The 16,851-nt window shown below is 61.0% G+C and overlaps 8 protein-coding genes across 8 annotated transcripts; 4 read left to right on the top strand and 4 right to left on the bottom strand.

Annotated features, from left to right (window-relative positions):
* Positions 1 to 95: 95 nt before the first annotated feature.
* Positions 96 to 3,223, top strand: MICPUN_106202 (Multidrug/Oligosaccharidyl-lipid/Polysaccharide flippase; the record flags this gene model as incomplete). Its single annotated transcript, XM_002505039.1, has 1 exon — positions 96 to 3,223. The coding sequence occupies one exon, from the start codon at positions 96 to 98 to the stop codon at positions 1,530 to 1,532; it is 1,437 nt and encodes a 478-aa protein (XP_002505085.1). The 3' UTR covers positions 1,533 to 3,223.
* MICPUN_62221 (SNF2 super family) lies at positions 1,818 to 6,950 on the bottom strand (the record flags this gene model as incomplete). Its single annotated transcript, XM_002504726.1, has 1 exon — positions 1,818 to 6,950. One exon carries the CDS (start codon positions 6,948 to 6,950, stop codon positions 1,818 to 1,820), a length of 5,133 nt encoding a protein of 1,710 aa, XP_002504772.1.
* Positions 6,951 to 7,264: 314 nt separating this feature from the next.
* MICPUN_62220 (predicted protein) lies at positions 7,265 to 7,867 on the top strand (the record flags this gene model as incomplete). Its single annotated transcript, XM_002505038.1, has 1 exon — positions 7,265 to 7,867. One exon carries the CDS (start codon positions 7,265 to 7,267, stop codon positions 7,865 to 7,867), a length of 603 nt encoding a protein of 200 aa, XP_002505084.1.
* A 217-nt stretch (positions 7,868 to 8,084) lies between these two features.
* Positions 8,085 to 9,146, top strand: MICPUN_102891 (Drug/Metabolite transporter superfamily; the record flags this gene model as incomplete). The annotated part of the gene is made up of 1 exon (XM_002505037.1): positions 8,085 to 9,146. The coding sequence occupies one exon, from the start codon at positions 8,085 to 8,087 to the stop codon at positions 9,144 to 9,146; it is 1,062 nt and encodes a 353-aa protein (XP_002505083.1).
* Positions 9,147 to 9,164: 18 nt separating this feature from the next.
* MICPUN_62218 (predicted protein) lies at positions 9,165 to 10,741 on the bottom strand (the record flags this gene model as incomplete). The annotated part of the gene is made up of 2 exons (XM_002504725.1): positions 9,165 to 10,653; positions 10,723 to 10,741. The coding sequence occupies 2 exons, from the start codon at positions 10,739 to 10,741 to the stop codon at positions 9,251 to 9,253; spliced, it is 1,422 nt and encodes a 473-aa protein (XP_002504771.1). The 3' UTR covers positions 9,165 to 9,250.
* Positions 10,742 to 10,841: 100 nt separating this feature from the next.
* MICPUN_62217 (predicted protein) lies at positions 10,842 to 11,729 on the bottom strand (the record flags this gene model as incomplete). The annotated part of the gene is made up of 1 exon (XM_002504724.1): positions 10,842 to 11,729. The coding sequence occupies one exon, from the start codon at positions 11,727 to 11,729 to the stop codon at positions 10,842 to 10,844; it is 888 nt and encodes a 295-aa protein (XP_002504770.1).
* A 1,030-nt stretch (positions 11,730 to 12,759) lies between these two features.
* MICPUN_86737 (predicted protein) lies at positions 12,760 to 13,440 on the top strand (the record flags this gene model as incomplete). Its single annotated transcript, XM_002505036.1, has 1 exon — positions 12,760 to 13,440. A coding segment is annotated over one exon (681 nt), but the record flags the coding sequence as incomplete, so codon positions are not given.
* A 1,702-nt stretch (positions 13,441 to 15,142) lies between these two features.
* MICPUN_62215 (predicted protein) lies at positions 15,143 to 16,361 on the bottom strand (the record flags this gene model as incomplete). Its single annotated transcript, XM_002504723.1, has 2 exons — positions 15,143 to 16,258; positions 16,290 to 16,361. 2 exons carry the CDS (start codon positions 16,359 to 16,361, stop codon positions 15,143 to 15,145), a joined length of 1,188 nt encoding a protein of 395 aa, XP_002504769.1.
* Between the last annotated feature and the right edge of the window lie 490 nt (positions 16,362 to 16,851).

The raw sequence follows: 16,851 nt of genomic DNA, 5'->3' as shown, positions 1-16,851 counted from the left end.
CGCGCCGCGTTTTGCGCCGCGCCGACGCCGCCGTGCCGGGCCCGACCGCGCCGGAGGTCACCGTGTCCCCGTCCCAGCTGGGGTGGAACACCGCCATGAGCGCCTCGACATTAATCCAACTGGGCGTCTGCGCCGCGACCATGGTTGCCGAGCCTGTTCTCGGCTCCATCGACACCTTCTGGGTCGCCGCCCTCGGCACCACCGAGCTCTCCGCGCTCGGGCCCAACACCACCCTCTACGGCTGCGTCATCGCAGTGATCGTCGCGTACGGCTTCGGCACGGCCGCGACGCGCAAGATCGCCGTCGCCCTCGAGCTGGACGAGGCACACAGACGCTCGGGTACCCTTAAACCCGGTGAGAAGACCACAGCGGGCGGCACGCTCATCGCCGTCATGGGAACCACCGTCGCCTTCGGCTTGGCGTGCGGTTTGCTGGTCGCAGCCTTTCCCACCTTGATCGTCAACCTGATTGGAGCCCCGGAGAGCGTGGTGGCGCCCGCGGCTAATTACATGCAACTGCGCGCGATCGGCGTGCCCGCAGTGGGCATGGTCGTCGCACTTGGCGGCGGTTTTCAGGCGGCGAGGGATGCAAAAACGCCGTTCATCGCGGTCATGCTCTCGGGCATCGTCAACCTGATTTTAGACCCTCTGCTCATGTTCACATTTGGCCTGGGCATGAAGGGCGCGGCGCTGGCGACCGTCACCGCGCAGTACGCGAGTGCGATTCTCATGTCGTATCAGGCGTTCTTTGGGAAGAAGCGAGCCATGTTTTTCGGTTCCGAGACCGAGTCCGTGACGGCGAACGAACTCGACATTCAGGAAGAGCCGAAGGAGCCGGTTCAGTTTGTGGAACCCATGGCGTACAACTTCAACAAGAAGGTGGCGATGGAGTACACGAAGGAGACCGGGTCATACATGGGCAGGGTCGCGAACGTCGTGGTCGTTTGGGCCCTAACGGGTTCCCTCGCCGCGAGGCTCGGGGTGTTCGAGGGCGCGGCGCACGTCTTGCTCTTCCAGCTGCTCAGCATCCTGTCCATCTCGGCGGGTGCGCTCACCACCGTCTGCAACGCTCTCTGCGCCAGGCTCTTCGTATCCGTCGGCGACGAGGCTGCGTCGGCGGCGGGCAAGGCGCTCACCATCCTCGGAGGGGTTATTTTCTCCTCCATCTCCGCCCTCTTCTGGGTGTTCAGGAAGGAGCTCCTCTTCGCGTACACCCCAGATCCCATGGTGGTCAACACCGCCCTGGCTCCTTATTTTCTCCTGATTGCATCCGTGGCGACGTACTGGTACAAGACCCTCGAGGGTGGCCTGATCGGGCGAGGAGATGCAAACGCGGTGAACTTCATCTTCTACGTCGGGGGCGCGGCGGCGCTCGTGGGGCTCTGGGTGGCGAATCAGAGCGCCACGGGCATCACGCTGATGGGAATCTGGTGGTCCATCGTTTGGTATTACTCTGCGCTCACAGTGGGTTGTACGTTCCGGTGGTGGCAGTTGAGCAGACTGCGAAAGAGCATGCCCCCGACCGTGGCGTAATGGGGGATTCCGGGAAAGGACGGCGGTAGTCAACGCGCTCGGACTTCACGAGCGGTTGACTTGCACGACTTGCCCAAAAACTATTTTTTTTTTCCTTTCGGGGGCTTCGGCTTCTGGGTTCCCGGGGGCGCACTGCTTGATGGGGCGCCGCACGACGTGATGAAGATTTAACAGTTAAAACCCTTACTACGATGACGTGAAAGCACGTGTTGATATAAAAGATTGATAGTCTATGTTGAAAGAATTCGTGAATGGTTGGTTATTCCTGTTCGTTATCTGCTGAGCTCAACGTTTCCTCTTCTTGTCCTTCGAGTTGGACGGGGGAGGAGGCTTGGCAGGAGGAGCTGTGGTGGCGGGAGCCTTGGCAACCCCCGCCTTAACGATGTCGATGTCGCCTCCGTTCTGCTTGAGCTTGAGACACTTCGAGTGCGCCTTCTCGGTACCGCATCCACCCTTCTTGGCGCGGGCGCACACCTCGCACCTGACGGGCTGCCCGGGAGCCCGGGGCTTGGGCGGGGGCTTGGGCTTCTTTGCCTCCTCCTCAGCCTTTGCCTTTGCCTCGGCCTCGGCGCGCGCCTGCTCCTCGGCCTCCTTTGCCTTTCGCTCAGCCTCAGCCTTAGCCTTGGCCTCAGCCTCCCTCTTCTGCTTGGCGAGCTTGGGGTTCCTCCTCATCTCCCGCTCCTCCGCTTCGCGCCTTTTCTTCTCCTCCCTGTCCCGAATCTCCTTCTCGATGACGCAGTCGTTGCAGCGCACGTACTCGAACGACTTCGGCAGGTAGAACCCGAGAGCTTCCCATTCAGGGTTGCCCTCGACGGCGTCGAAAGGGGTTTCGCCGTTGCACTCGGCGCAGAACGCGGTTGGGCAGTCCACGCATCGGAACAGCAAACCGCCGGCCTCGCTCGCCGTGCGGTTGCAGCTCTTGCAGTGGTGCTGGGGGCACTGCCAACCCATCCTGGGGCGGGTCACGAGCCTGGCGCAGCCGAGAGACATGGTCCTCGGGCAGTTGCGGCATCGGAGACGCTCGGCTGCGACATCCGGGGCGAGAAACGCGGGAGGGGGCTTGTTGCACCCGCCCTCCTCGTCGCCCTTGCACTCGCAGCAAACAGTCTCGTGTCGCGACGCCTTGTCAGCCGCTCGGAGTCGAGCAGACTCGCGAGCCGCAGCCGCTCGGCGTTCGCGGTCCTCAGCCTCGCGCGCCTCCTGAAGCGACGCCCTGGACACGGCCTGCATGCCGAGGCCGAATCCGGCGTCGACCATTTCGACGGTGGACACGCGGTTGCGGCGCGTGTCTCCGAGCTGCTCCACCCAGAGATCGGCGATGTCCTTCTTGTTACTCTTGGCGGCACTGGACGTGTAGTCCATGCCCTCCCACTGGTAGTGCCCCTTCTTGCCGGTGCTCTGCGCCGCCCTAGCGAGCGCCGCGGCACCCTCCGCCTGCGCATCTTCTGTGGACTTGGCGGGTGTCTTGGCTGGGGTCTTGGAAGAGCGGGTCGTCTTCCTCTCAGGGGGACCGGGGAGGTCAGCCGCGTTGGCTCCAGACATGATGATCTCGCGAAGCTCTGCGAAGGAAAGCTTCGCGGCTGCGGCGGGATCCTCTCCCGCAGCAGCGGCGGCGGCATCGAGAGCCTCGACGTCGGCACCAGCCTCGAGGCCCGCGAGCACCGCCGCGGCGAGTCCAGCCTTGCGAGCAGCCACCGCGAGGATGCCCTCCTCGACAGAGTTGGCGTGGCACATGCGAATAACCGTCACCGGTCGCTTCTGCCCGAGGCGGTGCGCGCGATCCTGAGCCTGCTGATCGTAGGTCGGGTTCCAGTCGGGATCCGCCAAGATGACGGTGTCCGCGGACTGCAAGTTGATACCGAGACCACCCGCGCGCGTGGAGCAGAGGTAGACGAAATGCCTGCCATCCGGCTTGTTGAAGAGGGCAGTCTCATACCTGCGCCTCGCGAGGGAGGTGCTACCGTCGAGACGGAGGTGCGCGTGGCCGCGAGCCTCGCAGAACTCCTCGAGCATGTCGAGCATCATGGTAAACTGGGAGAAGATGAGAACCTTGTGACCACCCGCGCGCATGCGGGGGAGCATCTCGTCGAGCGCCTTGAGCTTGCCAGACGCCTCGATGAGCGCCTCGACGCGGTTGCCGCCGCTCGCGCCGATGATGGCCTTGGCGGCGTCGTCTCCAAAGATGAACGGGTGGCAGCACACCTTCCTGAGCTGCATGAGGAGATTACTCAGCTTGGTGAACTCCTGACCACCGACCCTGGCCTCCTCCTCCGCCGCCTCGGCGATGCACATGCCCTTGCCGAGCGCACCCTTCTCGGAGGTGGCGTTGGTCGACGCGAGCTTTCCAAACAGACCCGTCTCACCCTCGAGTAGGGTCTTATACCACTGCCTCTGCGCATCGGAGAGGGGCACCCTGACGACCGTCTCGGTCTTCGGGGGCAGATCCTTGGCGAGCACCGCGGCCTTGGTGCGGCGGAGCATGAGGGGCTGCAAGAGAGCTCGCGCGGCGGACACGGCGCTGTCATCCCCAAAGGCGGCGTCGGCGTCAACCTCCATCTTCTCCGCGCCGGCAGCCTCGAGGACATCCTGGAAGAGGACCGAGACGAGGGCTCGGAGCTCGTGGAGGTTGTTCTGAAGGGGCGTACCGGTGAGCAGGAGGCTCGCGGTGGTGCGGATGCGGCGAACCGCCTGAGAGACGAGTGAGCTGTCGTTCTTGACCCTCTGCGCCTCGTCGAGCACCATGTACCTGAAGTGAAACCTGTTGGCGAGCATGCTCTGCTCAGCGGTGAGCATCTCGTAGGTGGTGACGAGCACGTCGAAGGTGCCCTGCACGAGCACCTCCTGCTTCAGCCTGTTGCGCTCAGCCTCGGGGCCGTGGAACGCAACCGCCCTGAGCGACGGGCACCAACGCTTTGACTCCGTCACCCAGGTGGGCAGCACGGAGAGTGGGCACACCACGAGGTGCGGGCCAGATTCTCCCTTGGCATCGCGCAGGTACTGAAGGAAGGACAAGACCTGAAGCGTCTTGCCCAGACCCATGTCGTCTCCGAGGATACCGCCTCCGGCGCCGGATGCATGCTGTGCGGCGAGCCATGCGACACCCTCTCGCTGGTACTGCCTCAAACCCTCGTTGAGGTGCGAACCCTTCTTGGCGTCGCCGTGGGCCTTCTTCCTCGCGGCCTCCATCTCCTGCTCCACCTCCTTTTCGCCCTCGGCGTCGGTCATCTTGGCGATTCGCTCCTGCTCCTTCTCGGGAACTTTGGCGCGGGTCATGACGCGCCTGCAGAACGCACCCGATCGCTTGTGCATGTCGATGCGCTTAGCCGGATCCGTGGGCTGCGGCAGGAAGGGCACGAATCGGTGCCACAGCCTCGCGACGAATTTGGCCTTGCGCAGCTCCACCTTGGCACCCTCGGACTTCATGGCGGCGTTCATGGCCATGCGCTCCTCGTTGTCCATCGCGTCGTAGGTGCGGCCACCGCCGATGTCGGCGAGGCCAATTGACGACGGCGCCTGGACCATGCCTGCGAGGTTGCCGGAACTGGCGCCCATGCCGACGGGGGGCTGCATACCCGCAGCCTTGTAACGCCTCTGCGCGAACGCCGGGGCGGAGTGCTCCGCGCAGAAGAAGATTGGGGGGGAGTGCATATCCTCCTTATCCGGGTAGAGGCGCACCAGGCCCGCGGATCGGGCGCAGAGCGGGTGGAAGCCCTGGAAGCAGTTCTTCATGCTGCACTGCACGCACCCTCCGGCGAGGTTGCACAGACCGCAGTTGAGGATCATGCGCGAGTTCTTCACCCTGTGCATGTCAATCACGGGCGCGCAGGTGGTGCTCGGGGTGACAATCACCTCGCCGAGCGAGGCGGCGCAGCAGAGATGCGCGTGGGTGCCGTCCGCGCCCCAAGCGGTGTTCCACCTGCTTGGAGGCTGCACCCTGCTCAGCACGCCGCCGGGCACGGGGCAGAGCGCGCACATGCCCGCGTCGTCGGGCCTATCCCTGCCAACCTTGATGCCGTCGATGCAGCCCTGGCAGAACCATTCGCCCTCGGGCACCTCGGAGAGCCCGTAGCAGGAGAGGTGCACCTGAACGTCGCAGCCGTCGCACATGACGATACAGTCGTTCTCGATGTTCCAGAAATCCGGGTCCGCCTCGCCGCAGATGTGGCATAGGTCTTGCTCTCCGGCTGCCCACAGGGTGGCGCGCTGGCCCTCGGGTCCTCCCGCGGCGCGTGTCTTTTCGCTCGCCTCCTTGACCACGCGCACGCGCTCCCTCGCCCGCGCCTTGACGGCTTCGTCGTCCTGGGTCTCTCCATCTTCCATGGTGAGGATGTCGTACATCTCGTCGTAGTTGATGGTGATGATCTCGGGGAGCGCGATGGGCGCCCTCCTGCGGCTGGGCATGGGACCCGCCATGGTGCGGCCAGCCCTGAGCGCCTTTTCGAATGCGTCCATCTCCTCCCTGGTCAGCTTCACCCCGTGCTCGTTCCAGACGTGCTTCTCCATGGATCGAAGGTACTTGAACGCGCGCTTGTCGCAGTGCGGGCAGGGGACGGCCACCTTATCTGCGGGCGCGATCGGTCCGCCGTTCAGGATGGCCTCGTACTCCTGCTTCATCTTCTCGACTTCGGACGCGGACCAGCACACCTCGTTGTTCCCGGCAGCCTCGCGGAGATCCAGCTCCTCGATCTCGCCCTCACCCTCCTCGTCCTCCTCGTCCTCCTCGTCCCCGGCACCCTCGCCGTCCTTCTTATCCTCCGCCTTAGCCGGTTCCTCGGTCGCGTCGGTCATCTCCACGTCCTTGGGCTCGCTCGGCGGGCGTACAGCGTTCGGATCTGGGTCGGCCGCATCCGACTTTTTCTCGCCCTCCTCCTTGGGAGCGTCGCCGCCGTCCTGCTTCTCCTTGGGCTCGTAGTAGAGGGTGGCCATGCCGGTGACAGGGTTCAGGTTGATCACCTTCGCCTTCCACCAGGTGCCATCCTCCGGCCAGAGGACGTCGATGCATCGCCCCACTAGCGCCGGGTTGACGGCGTCCTGAGGGGTCAGCATCTTGCGTCCGTCCTTCTCGCCCTCACTGGGAGTTCCAGGGGCTGGGGCCACGGTGTCGTCTCCGTCGCCGGATCCGCCGTTGACCGTATCCGGGGCGCGATCTCCCTCGATCTCGTCGGGCGAGTCCGGCTTTTCATCGGATTTCATCGCTGTTTCGTCGGCAACCCCATGTTCGGCCCTCGGGGGATCGGGAACCGCGGCGGCGGCGGGCGCCACCTCGGCCTTTGGCTGCGCGGCGAGGTCTCCGTTGGCATCTGGCTTGGCAGCCTGGTCAATGGCGGCGGGCTCGGGGGGCGTCGCGACGACCGCCCCGTTCGCCTCGTCCTGGCCGCCGGTGACCGATTGCCACGCCTGCTTGAAAAATCCGGACATCCCTTCGCTGCTCACGTGCCCGCGCTCGTCCGCGCGCGCCTGCAGGTGAAACTTTCGCGCAAGCAGCGGCGGGGTCGCTGCACCACGGGACGTTCAAAAGGGACTTGCTTGAGGGAAGGCGGACGGTCAAGTTTTTTTGGCATTTTTCTGACTGATCTTCATACGAGACACAAAATCAAGGGTCAACCCAAGAATCACCGTCTGTTTGTTCTCGTCTCGCAGACTGCTCGATCTCCCCTCGCTGCTTCGTTCGACGAAAAGCGAAGGCGCTCGTGGTGTGCGGTGCTGAGGTCGTTACACACCGAGTAGCGCCGATGGCGATGGGTGCGACCGAGGGTGGGTCATCGATATGGTCGGCGCTTCCTGATCCACTTCGGGCGTTCGCCAATCGCCTGGACGGCAAGAGGTGCCCAAAGGAGTTGGAGGGCAGGTGGCGGATCGATAACAAGAGGTCCGAGAAGCTGTGCCCGTTCGTCGTTGGCCTCGGGGTCCCAAAATGGGCGTGCCCGGCGATAGGAATACTGGAGCGAAGCACCGAGCTGAAAATATCGTGCCCCGAGTCCACGTCTAGCGGGGTTGAATCCATCGTCATCGAGGACACCACGGCGCTGAGCAAGCGCAACGTGACCGAGGTGAGACTGGATGGAATCGAGGTCGAGAAAGCCACACGCACCGGACGCAAGAGATACATGCTGAGCGGGAGCGTGGAAAACGATCACCTGGAAGCCGAGGTGGCGTCCAAGACGTCGGTAGTGACGTGTAGGCTGTTCCAGAGGGGACCGGGGTGGGAGACCAGACAAGAGCGGGCTCTGGTGCACCAGCACGACGGCGCAGTGCGGTTGAGGGAAAGGAACGTGCTCCAAAGGTCGGGAGAGGAGGACGTGGTGGTTGACAGATTCTTCGAGAAGGTGCAGTGATGGACGGCTCCGCTCGGTCTCCGCGTTTAGTTTATAGAATAGCTCTTGTCAAGTGCGATGTAGTCGCGACATTCAGACGTACTCAACACGGCACGCCGCGCCGATGGATGAATAATCTTTCCCTGTTCGACAAAACCGACGCGACGCGATGCTTGGAAAATCTTCACACGGGGGCTCACTCTCGCCTGCGCCGCACACGAGAGGAACGGATAGCACGATGGCTGGTCAGAACGTGCTGCTCTCTAAGGATGTGATGATCGCCGCGGGGGCGATCGGGTTCAACTACTCCGTCACCATGGGCATCATCTTCGTGAACAAGCTGCTCTTTCTGCGGACAAAGTTTCCGGTTCTTACCCTCGCCGCGTCGCACCTCGCGGTGAGTGCCTTGTTCACACGTGCCGCGATGTACGCCGGGGTTTTCAAACCGAGGGACGCCAAGATGGATCGGATGATTTTTGCCGTCGCCGCGCTGCAGACCCTTGCGATCTCTCTCGGGCAGGCTTCGCTGAAGCTGAACAGCATGGGTTTTTTCCAGCTCACGAAGCAGCTGCAGGTGCCTCTGGTCGCGAGCATCGAGTTCTTCTACCTCGGCAGGAGGCTCTCCGTCAAGAAGGTGGGGCTGTTGGTGATCATGACCCTGGGCGTGTGTATGGCGTGTGCGTCGGATGTGCAGTTCTCGTGGCTCGGCGCCTTGATGGCCGCGACGGGCACGGCGTGCACCTCTGTCGAGGCTGTGCTCTACTCGCACCTGCAGCAGAGCCTGGGCTGGGAGACCCTGCAGCTGCTGTACAAGACGATGCCGCTCGCCACCGCGGGCATGGCGGTCGTGGCGATGTACAACGACTTCGGGGTTTCCGCGCCGGGCGGAGGAGTTGGCGGCGGCGGGGACGTGTACGGGGCTGGGTCTGGTAATTTTTTAACCGGCATGGACGCGTTGGGCATGACTCTGTTCTTGTCGTCGTGCGCGCTGGGCATGGCAGTGAACGTGTCGTCGTGCTTCGTCAACGGAAAGGCATCGGCGCTCGCCTACGCCATGCTTGGACTTGCTAAGACCATCACGGTCATCCTGGTGGGTATCGCATTCTTCGACGGCGTGCCCACCACTCGCGTCGCCGCGGGGACGCTTACGGCGATTTGCGCCATCCTCATGTACACCAAGTTGACCCTCGACGACAAGGCAAAAGCTGCCGCGCTAAAGAACTCAGGATTAGACGTGAGAGAAGAGACACTGGAGGTGATGAAGGCGCCGCTGATGGAAGGTGGTGCGACGAAACGCTGAGCGCTGTTAAAAGTTTTTAGCGAAGCTTTGTAGTGTCTGCGCAAAGTCCTACTACCGCAGCTCTAGCTAGCTAGCAGCTAACACTCAGCGAAAGAAATCGACGATTATTGCTCCCGAACCCACGCTAGCAGGTATTCCGCCTGATGTTCCACGATGAACTCTCCATCTTTGAACAAAAACTCCATCACCGGATCTCGCTGCAGTGCACAGATTTTGTTGTGCGCGAGCGGAAGGTATCCGGGGAACTCGACGTCGACGTGATGCCACGACAGCGTCTGAAGCCCCGCCGCCATCTTCCGCTGTAGAGCCAACCCATCGCCTGCGTCCGATCCGGATCCGAAGAGCGAGCGCTCGCGCGACGCTGGATCGGTGGGGATGTGGTCGCGTTCGTCGGCTATCCTGGGTGCCCCCGTGAACGGAAACGGAAAACTACCCGTCGGCCCGGCGGCAGCGCCAAAGCCCCCGGCGTCGATGATGTTCGCGCTCGCAGGGCTCGACGCCTCACGCGAACGTTTCTCTCTCATCGTCCTGGTCGCGTCTGGATCGATGGATGCCGTCTCGAATGCGACCAGAAAGTCGTTCACGGCATTTGCGTACGCGCACCGACGCTCGAACGAAGCCAGCGCATCAACAAACGGAAGCCCGTCCGCCTCGTCTCGAGCCCCGCTTCCGCCCCCGGACCCGCGCGCCCCTTCTTTCCCGTTCATAGGGTCCGCCATCTTCGCCAGCAGCGGCCGTCGATTTCCCCAGCCATCCCTCAGCATCAGCTGCGAACACGATTCGCCGATGAGCGCGGCGCCAACCGTCTGCAGCGGGCTCGGGAACATTCCCAGGTAACCGAAAGGGCCGACGCCCAGGTGCGGGGACGCGGTCGTCAGGAACGTCGTGGGCTCCAAACCCGCGATTGTTTTCGAATCTTCGTCAAAGAGCAGCGCCGCGGCGTACCTCGCGTAGATGCCCCCCAAGGAATTTCCCACGAGACTGATCCTCCTCAGGGATGCGCGATGCTCAGCAACAACCGCGCGGATCTCGTCCGCAACTCGCCTCGCACCGTTAGGCACGCCATCAAAACTTCTCACGAGAGTGTTGCACGCGGGCTTGTGCACCAGCACATCGGTTCCACCTCGTTGGGTGAGGTTGCGTTCGAGGCAACGAAGGTCGTCGGGGGTGCCGCCCAATCCGTGGATGAGAACGAACAGTTGCGAAGGACCGTCAGCACCTTGTGATCCAGTCGTGGCGGCGAGGGTCGGGCGACGCGTGGCCTGGTTTCGCCCACGCACCACCGTCGACTTGGGCGACAGCCCCGGCACAGTGTTCCTCCGCGACGGCTCTATCCTGATCCCAAAGGACGCCAAAGCTGTCATCCCGAAGTGACGGACGCGGAGGTAGCAACCGCGGAGGACGGGAAAGAGCGCGGCCGCGAGTACGAGTTGGAGCGTTCGGACGGCAGCCTTGTATATCCACCTCGGAATCACCCCAACCATCAACACACCCGCCGCTCCAACCCCTGCTCGGCGCGGGTAAAAGTGAGGGCGGACAAACTTTCCCAAAACGCACGTCGTCGAGCCGAACGGACCATCAAGCGGCGGCGGCATCTCCTAAGTCACAGTCTACGAAGGTGCATCTGCCTACTACTAGTCTACATAAAACTATGCGGCGAGCTATCTACTAAGTGCTAGCTAGTAGTGCTGGCTGTCACTCCTCGCTGAACTGCCCGAAGTACTTGCCCGCGACCGCCAGGCAAACCTGGATGTGCGGCAGGGACGGGTCACGTGAGCTCGTCACCTTCGACCGGCGCATCGCGAGCGCCCTCGCCAACGCCCGAACCGATGCAGAAGTTTCAGCGTCCAGTGGTAAGCCAACACGTGCAGCGAGAGCGTAGAACCAAGAAGCGCGCGCGTGCAAAATCGCGGGTGTCATCGGTTCAGCGCTCTTAGCCAACTCATCCTCCTCAGCAGACAGCCGTGAAGCAAGTGCCCTCGCGTGAGCCCTGAACGCCGCAGCCGCCGAAACCTCGTCGCTCCTGATTAACGTATCGAAGCTCACGCCTTCGGGCTCATTTAAGTCATCCATTCGCTCCAGTGCCGCTTGAGATGCAAGAGCGAGCCCCTTCCCACCTCCTGCCGATTGGCCAGACGTCTCTCGCCTCGCCGCCGTCCTCAACACCCACGCGCGAAGGTCGGAGAAGTCGGCAAGAAACTCCCGTTGCCAATCCTTATCCGGCCTGGCACAGTCCGGGCATTTCGGCGGCACGTAACCGCCGAGCTCCGGCACGTAGCCACGCGTTTGTTTGTGATCGAACGCCCGCGGATCGATAGTTGGAGATACCATCACGTCCGGGACGTTTTTTGCCTCGTGCCGCACCCTGCGAAGGTACTCGAATCCATCGACGGGAGGGCCAGAGTCGAAATCGGGGTCACCATCCGCGGGTAACGCGCGGGCCCGCATGCCCTGTCGCCTGTCCTCGTCCTCGGCGACCTTCTCATCCTCCTCCTCCTCCTCCTCCTCCTCGATATCGATTTCCTCCTCCTCGAAGTCCTCGTCATCCTCGTAGTGCTCTTCGTCAACTTTGTCCAGACTCATCTATGGAGCTTTGCCTGCAGGTGAGAAGCATTGGCCGGGTCAAATACGTGCCGCAAGACTGTCGGTACGTAAGATTCGAGCGAGTCTAGCCTCGGGCGGGTGAAAATGGTTGGATTGGCTGAACTTTGCCCGACGCAGCACCGTGCCCCGAGATGAAAGTTTCGGGGCGGTCCTCGGCAAATGCCTCGCCGAGGAAGCCACGTTGCGGAAATGATGTAGCTGCATTTCAAGGGGAAGCTTCGCCGTGACATTCGACGGCTTCCCTAGGATTATATGCAGCATACGGGTCGGAATAGACGCGGGCACAGAGATGCACGAGGGGAAGCTCCCAACGAGAGATTGCCGGCGGCGGGCGAGGGTCATTGGGAAACGTCCGAGCTACGCACCTGGCCTTCTCTGCCGCTTGCGCGGTCTCTCTCCCGGCGCCCGACCCGCCGACTATCACTTTCGGGCCGCCCGCCCGGAAACCCTGGGCCGGATCCCTGCTTGCCCGCGTGTGTTGCCGTGCGCCAGGGGTTGTGGGAAAACCTACGACGTTTTCGATCCCAGATCGAGAAAGTCAGTGTAACCCTCGCTGTCCTGACATATTCACCCGCGCCCCGGAGTCATGAGGCGTCGAAATGGCAGTTCTGATGACGCACGGGGGCGAAACATCGGTGGTGATGGGGACGACGATGACGACGACTGGACGATGAGACCCAAGCCAATGGCGGACAGGAGGTTCAAGGTGCCGAGCAGAGGAAAGGGAGGGACCGCGGGCTTACATCCGTTATTGGCGCTGTGGTGGGTCGCCACCCTGACCGCGCTTGCGCGATGGTCCGTGCTGTTCAATGTCCCCGCACCCGTTAGTATCAACGCAGCGGATCAGTCGAGATTCAGCGAAGAACGCGCGTTGATGCACGCGCGCGAGCTCGCCGAGGGAATCGGGCCACGGGTCGTCGCAACGCCCGGGATCGATCCTGCGGAGAGGTACGTCGCCGACCGCGCCAGGGAGCTTGTTGAAGAAGCATCAGCCGCGAGAGCGGATGACATGGACGTGGATATCTCGATACATCGACCCACCGGATCTTTCCGCCTCAACTTCCTCAACAACGACATCGCCAACGCGTACACCAACCTCACGAATGTGGTTGTGAGAGTTGCACCAAAATCTGCACAGAGCGATGCAAGGTCGGTCCTTCTGAACGCACACTTTGACACGACCCTGGGCAGCCCCGGTGGCGCGGATTGCGCATCATGTGTGGGCATTCTCCTCGAAATTCTCAGAGTGATGACGCTGCCTGGGTCGCCGCCCCCTTTGGCTCCTATTCTGTTCCTGTTCAATGGTGGCGAGGAGACGTTCATGCAGGCGGCTCATGGATTTGTGGCGCATCACCCGTGGGCGAAGACCGTGGGTGCGGTCATCAACGTGGAAGCGACGGGGACAAGCGGACCGGATGTACTCTTCAGGGAGACCGGAGGATGGCCCGCGGAGGTTTACATGCGAACGGCGCCGAGGCCGACTGCGACGGCTTCGATCCGAGATTTGATCAGGTTCGCAAATCTACCGGTGGACACCGACTTCAGCGTGTTCAGGGATCCGACGCTGCCGAACGGTAACCTGCCCGGCGTAGACATCGCGTCGATGTTGGACGGATACTCTTACCACACGGACAGAGACTTTGCGAACAGGATCCGAAGGGGGACGATTCAAGCGTACGGCGAAAACGTTCAAGAGTCGATGTTTGCGTTTGCTCGTGAGCTTCAGCTGATGCCCGTCGCCAAACGTGCCGACGGGACATCTGCGATGGATGCCGTGCGCCCAGGCTCGGGAACTACGTTCTTCGATCTCTACGGGGCGCTTGGAGTAACGCTCGGTTCCCGTTCGGTGGCGATGGTCACGCAGTTTGCGCCTCTGCTCGCATGTGTCATTGACATTTCCAGAGGTGCGAGTTACCGAAAGGGCACAGTCGCTGCAGCAAAGTCCTGGGGACTTGCGGCTGCGCTTCCAGCGGCGCTCGGTGCTTCGCGCGCGGTTGTAACAGGTCGACCACTGGTGTGGTTCGGTAAGCCGCTGGTTACTCTGGCGTTTTACCTTCCCCCGTCGCTCACTGCAGTGCTCACGCCGTATGTGCGGGACCGAAACATCGGCGCCATCGATGGCGCAAGAGGTGCAGCGCTCGTCACAGCGTTTGTAGCTGCAGTGGCTGGTTTATTTAGTGCGGCGTCTGGATACCTTTTCGCAGCTTGGTCGGTCTGTATCATCACCACTTCGCTGGTGCTGGAGGCGATGCCAACGCTCAATCAAGTTGGATGGGCAACTGTTCCCCTGCTGTTCACCGCTCCCGCCGTTTTCCTCGCCGCACCGGTGTCATACGTCACGTTCACTTTAATCAGCGAGAAGGTTGGCATCGCGGGAAGTGAGCCTTGGCCGTTCGGTCTTCTGATCAGCGATGCAGTCATGGGTCTCGCCACCGGACTGATCACTTCGCTGTCGTTCTGCGGCCTCGCACCGTTCATGGCGACGAGAGTGAGGTCGACCAGGTCAATGCGGCGCGCGAGGTTTGCAATGTTCCTCATCTGGACCGTCGCCGCGGTTACAATGACGCTTGGGTGTGAGCCATATTCCACGTTCACCCCGAAGAGGCTCGCCGTATTGCACCAGCACGACGCGAACGCCGCAAACGCAGACGAAGCCGTCACTTTTCTCGTCGGCGCGTTTGACTCGGTTCCCGCGGCGAATGCGCTTCAGACGTTGCACCGAGCGTCTGTGCTGCGGCCCACGACGAGGGAGGACTTTGGGTCAATGCATCCTGTGACGCAGCTTCTTGGAGAAGGAGTCGTGTTGCCGTCGAGCCGCGCGAAGTCGCCTCCATGGGGCAACATTTATCCGTCGCTCCGCATGTCAGTACTTGAGGAGGTGGAGGAGGAGGATGAAGATATTGTGAAGAGCGAAACATCTCCGTCAGTCAGGATCGAGGTGGAGATGAATTCACGCCATCCAGCTTGGTCGTGCATTCGTGTCGAGGGGCCCATCGTCGCATGGTCACTTTCCGAGGAACTGCCAACCGCCACCGGAGCGGTTGCTACGCAGAGAAGATGGGCGAGACATGCGGGCAACGGAGATGCATCTCAGGTATGGAAGTTCTGGGTTGAAGTTCGCGCGGGAGATGAGTCCAAACTCAAACTGGACGCGTGGTCGCTGTACCCCGGAGAAAGTGAGGAGACAAGGGAAATCTCGGATGGACTGGCAGCATACATCTCACCGATTGTCGGCACGACCTACAGGTACGAGACATGCCGACTTCGATAGCCTAACTTAGGTTGTATTGATTCACAAAAAAGTGGTACCCTCGAAGGTGAAGGGGTACCTTCGTACGAAGTTATTCCCAGCCTTTCATCCGAATACGAGAGACGATTTGAGGTCAACAGCACTACCTATTGGACGTCAATTCTGAGCGCAGGCGTACCATCGCGCTCAGCCTCCTAATTCTGAGTGCTAGAGGCGACATGCATCGCTTCGCTACCGATGACGCAACTGACGCCTCAGCAGCTGATATCGCGGAAACCGCTTTGATGGAGGTCGCATTCCTTCTGAGCAGGAGCTCGGCGATGTGAAAGATGAAGCCGATGCGCTCGTTTTGCATCCCAACTGCGACGTGATCGACCATTACTCGAGCTGCGTGCGCATTAATGAGGTCCAAACACGTTGAGAGACAGAGCGATGCCAATATCTCGTCCTCCAGGCATGCAAACCTGGTCATGGCATGTGAAATTAGTGTGCGCTGACTCTTGTCCTCGGCGGCGAGATATGAACGGAGGAGCGCAGCTAGGGTTTGATGCACGATGCCCTCCACGTTGATTGCACCAGGTCCCTTGCGAAGCTTTTTCGCGTTGCGATCGTACCGGACCCTCTCGGTTTCAGTCGCCAACGACGTGATGCAGGAGTCTATGTACCTCAAAGCAACACTTCGCGGCAGGGGCAGTTTGCCGCCAAGCACTTCCAGCAGGAGCTCAGAAACTGCAAACACATCCGGTATATCATCCGCGGCGTGCATCGTTTCGACGATTTTCAGCGCAGACGCATTGATAGCGGCGCGCACCACCTTTTTCCCGTTCATAGCTGGGACGATATTTGGCGTTGAAGCCACTGTAAGCTTTGCGAGTCGATACGCTCTGACACTTCTGAGGAACTCAAAGTTTTTTTCTGGTGCTTGTTGGTCGTCGGGCGCTAGGGATGCCGCAGCATCGCAGGTTGCTCGTAGCAGAAGCGCGGATCTCGCATCATTCATATCGACGTCAGTCTCTACCGCAGCAAAGGATTCCATTTGGTCGCATATGCTCCGCAGCCTTGTGCGAAACGAACCCGCCGCCTTGAGATATTCCCGCAGCTTAGACTCTTGCTTGAGCGTCTTGGTTGCCTTGTCAGCCCGCCTGCCTCCGATTATGGCGATAGCAAGCGGCAGCGCATCGCCATAAGTGACAGGATGCTTCTTTGTATCAGATTCGCGTGGCGTCGCGGTCATGCCGGGCGGCGTGCACAAAGGACTCTGTCGAGGCTCAAACGAACTGGTCGATAACCTTGATATGCTTCAGTACGAAAACCGCTTCACTGGTTAGGACTGGTAGACTGGGCAATCTGAAGCTGTCCATCATGGGGCCGAAACTGCGTCACAAAGGGTTTAGGGTTTAGGGTTCAGGGTTTAGGGTTTAGGGTTTAGGGTTTAGGGTTTAGGGTTTAGGGTTTAGGGTTTAGGGTTTAGGGTTTAGGGTTTAGGGTTTAGGGTTTAGGGTTTAGGGTTTAGGGTTTAGGGTTTAGGGTTTAGGGTTTAGGGTTTAGGGTTTAGGGTTTAGGGTTTAGGGTTTAGGGTTTAGGGTTTAGGGTTTAGGGTTTAGGGTTTAGGGTTTAGGGTTTAGGGTTTAGGGTTTAGGGTTTAGGGTTTAGGGTTTAGGGTTTAGGGTTTAGGGTTTAGGGTTTAGGGTTTAGGGTTTAGGGTTTAGGGTTTAGGGTTTAGGGTTTAGGGTTTAGGGTTTAGGGTTTAGGGTTTAGGGTTTAGGGTTTAGGGTTTAGGGTTTAGGGTTTAGGGTTTAGGGTTTAGGGTTTAGGGTTTAGGGTTTAGGGTTTAGGGTTTAGGGTTTAGGG

Source organism: Micromonas commoda, chromosome 11, assembly GCF_000090985.2.
Source record: "Micromonas commoda chromosome 11, complete sequence".
NCBI classification, from domain to species: domain Eukaryota; kingdom Viridiplantae; phylum Chlorophyta; class Mamiellophyceae; order Mamiellales; family Mamiellaceae; genus Micromonas; species Micromonas commoda.
This window is presented reverse-complemented; position numbering and strand designations above follow the sequence as displayed.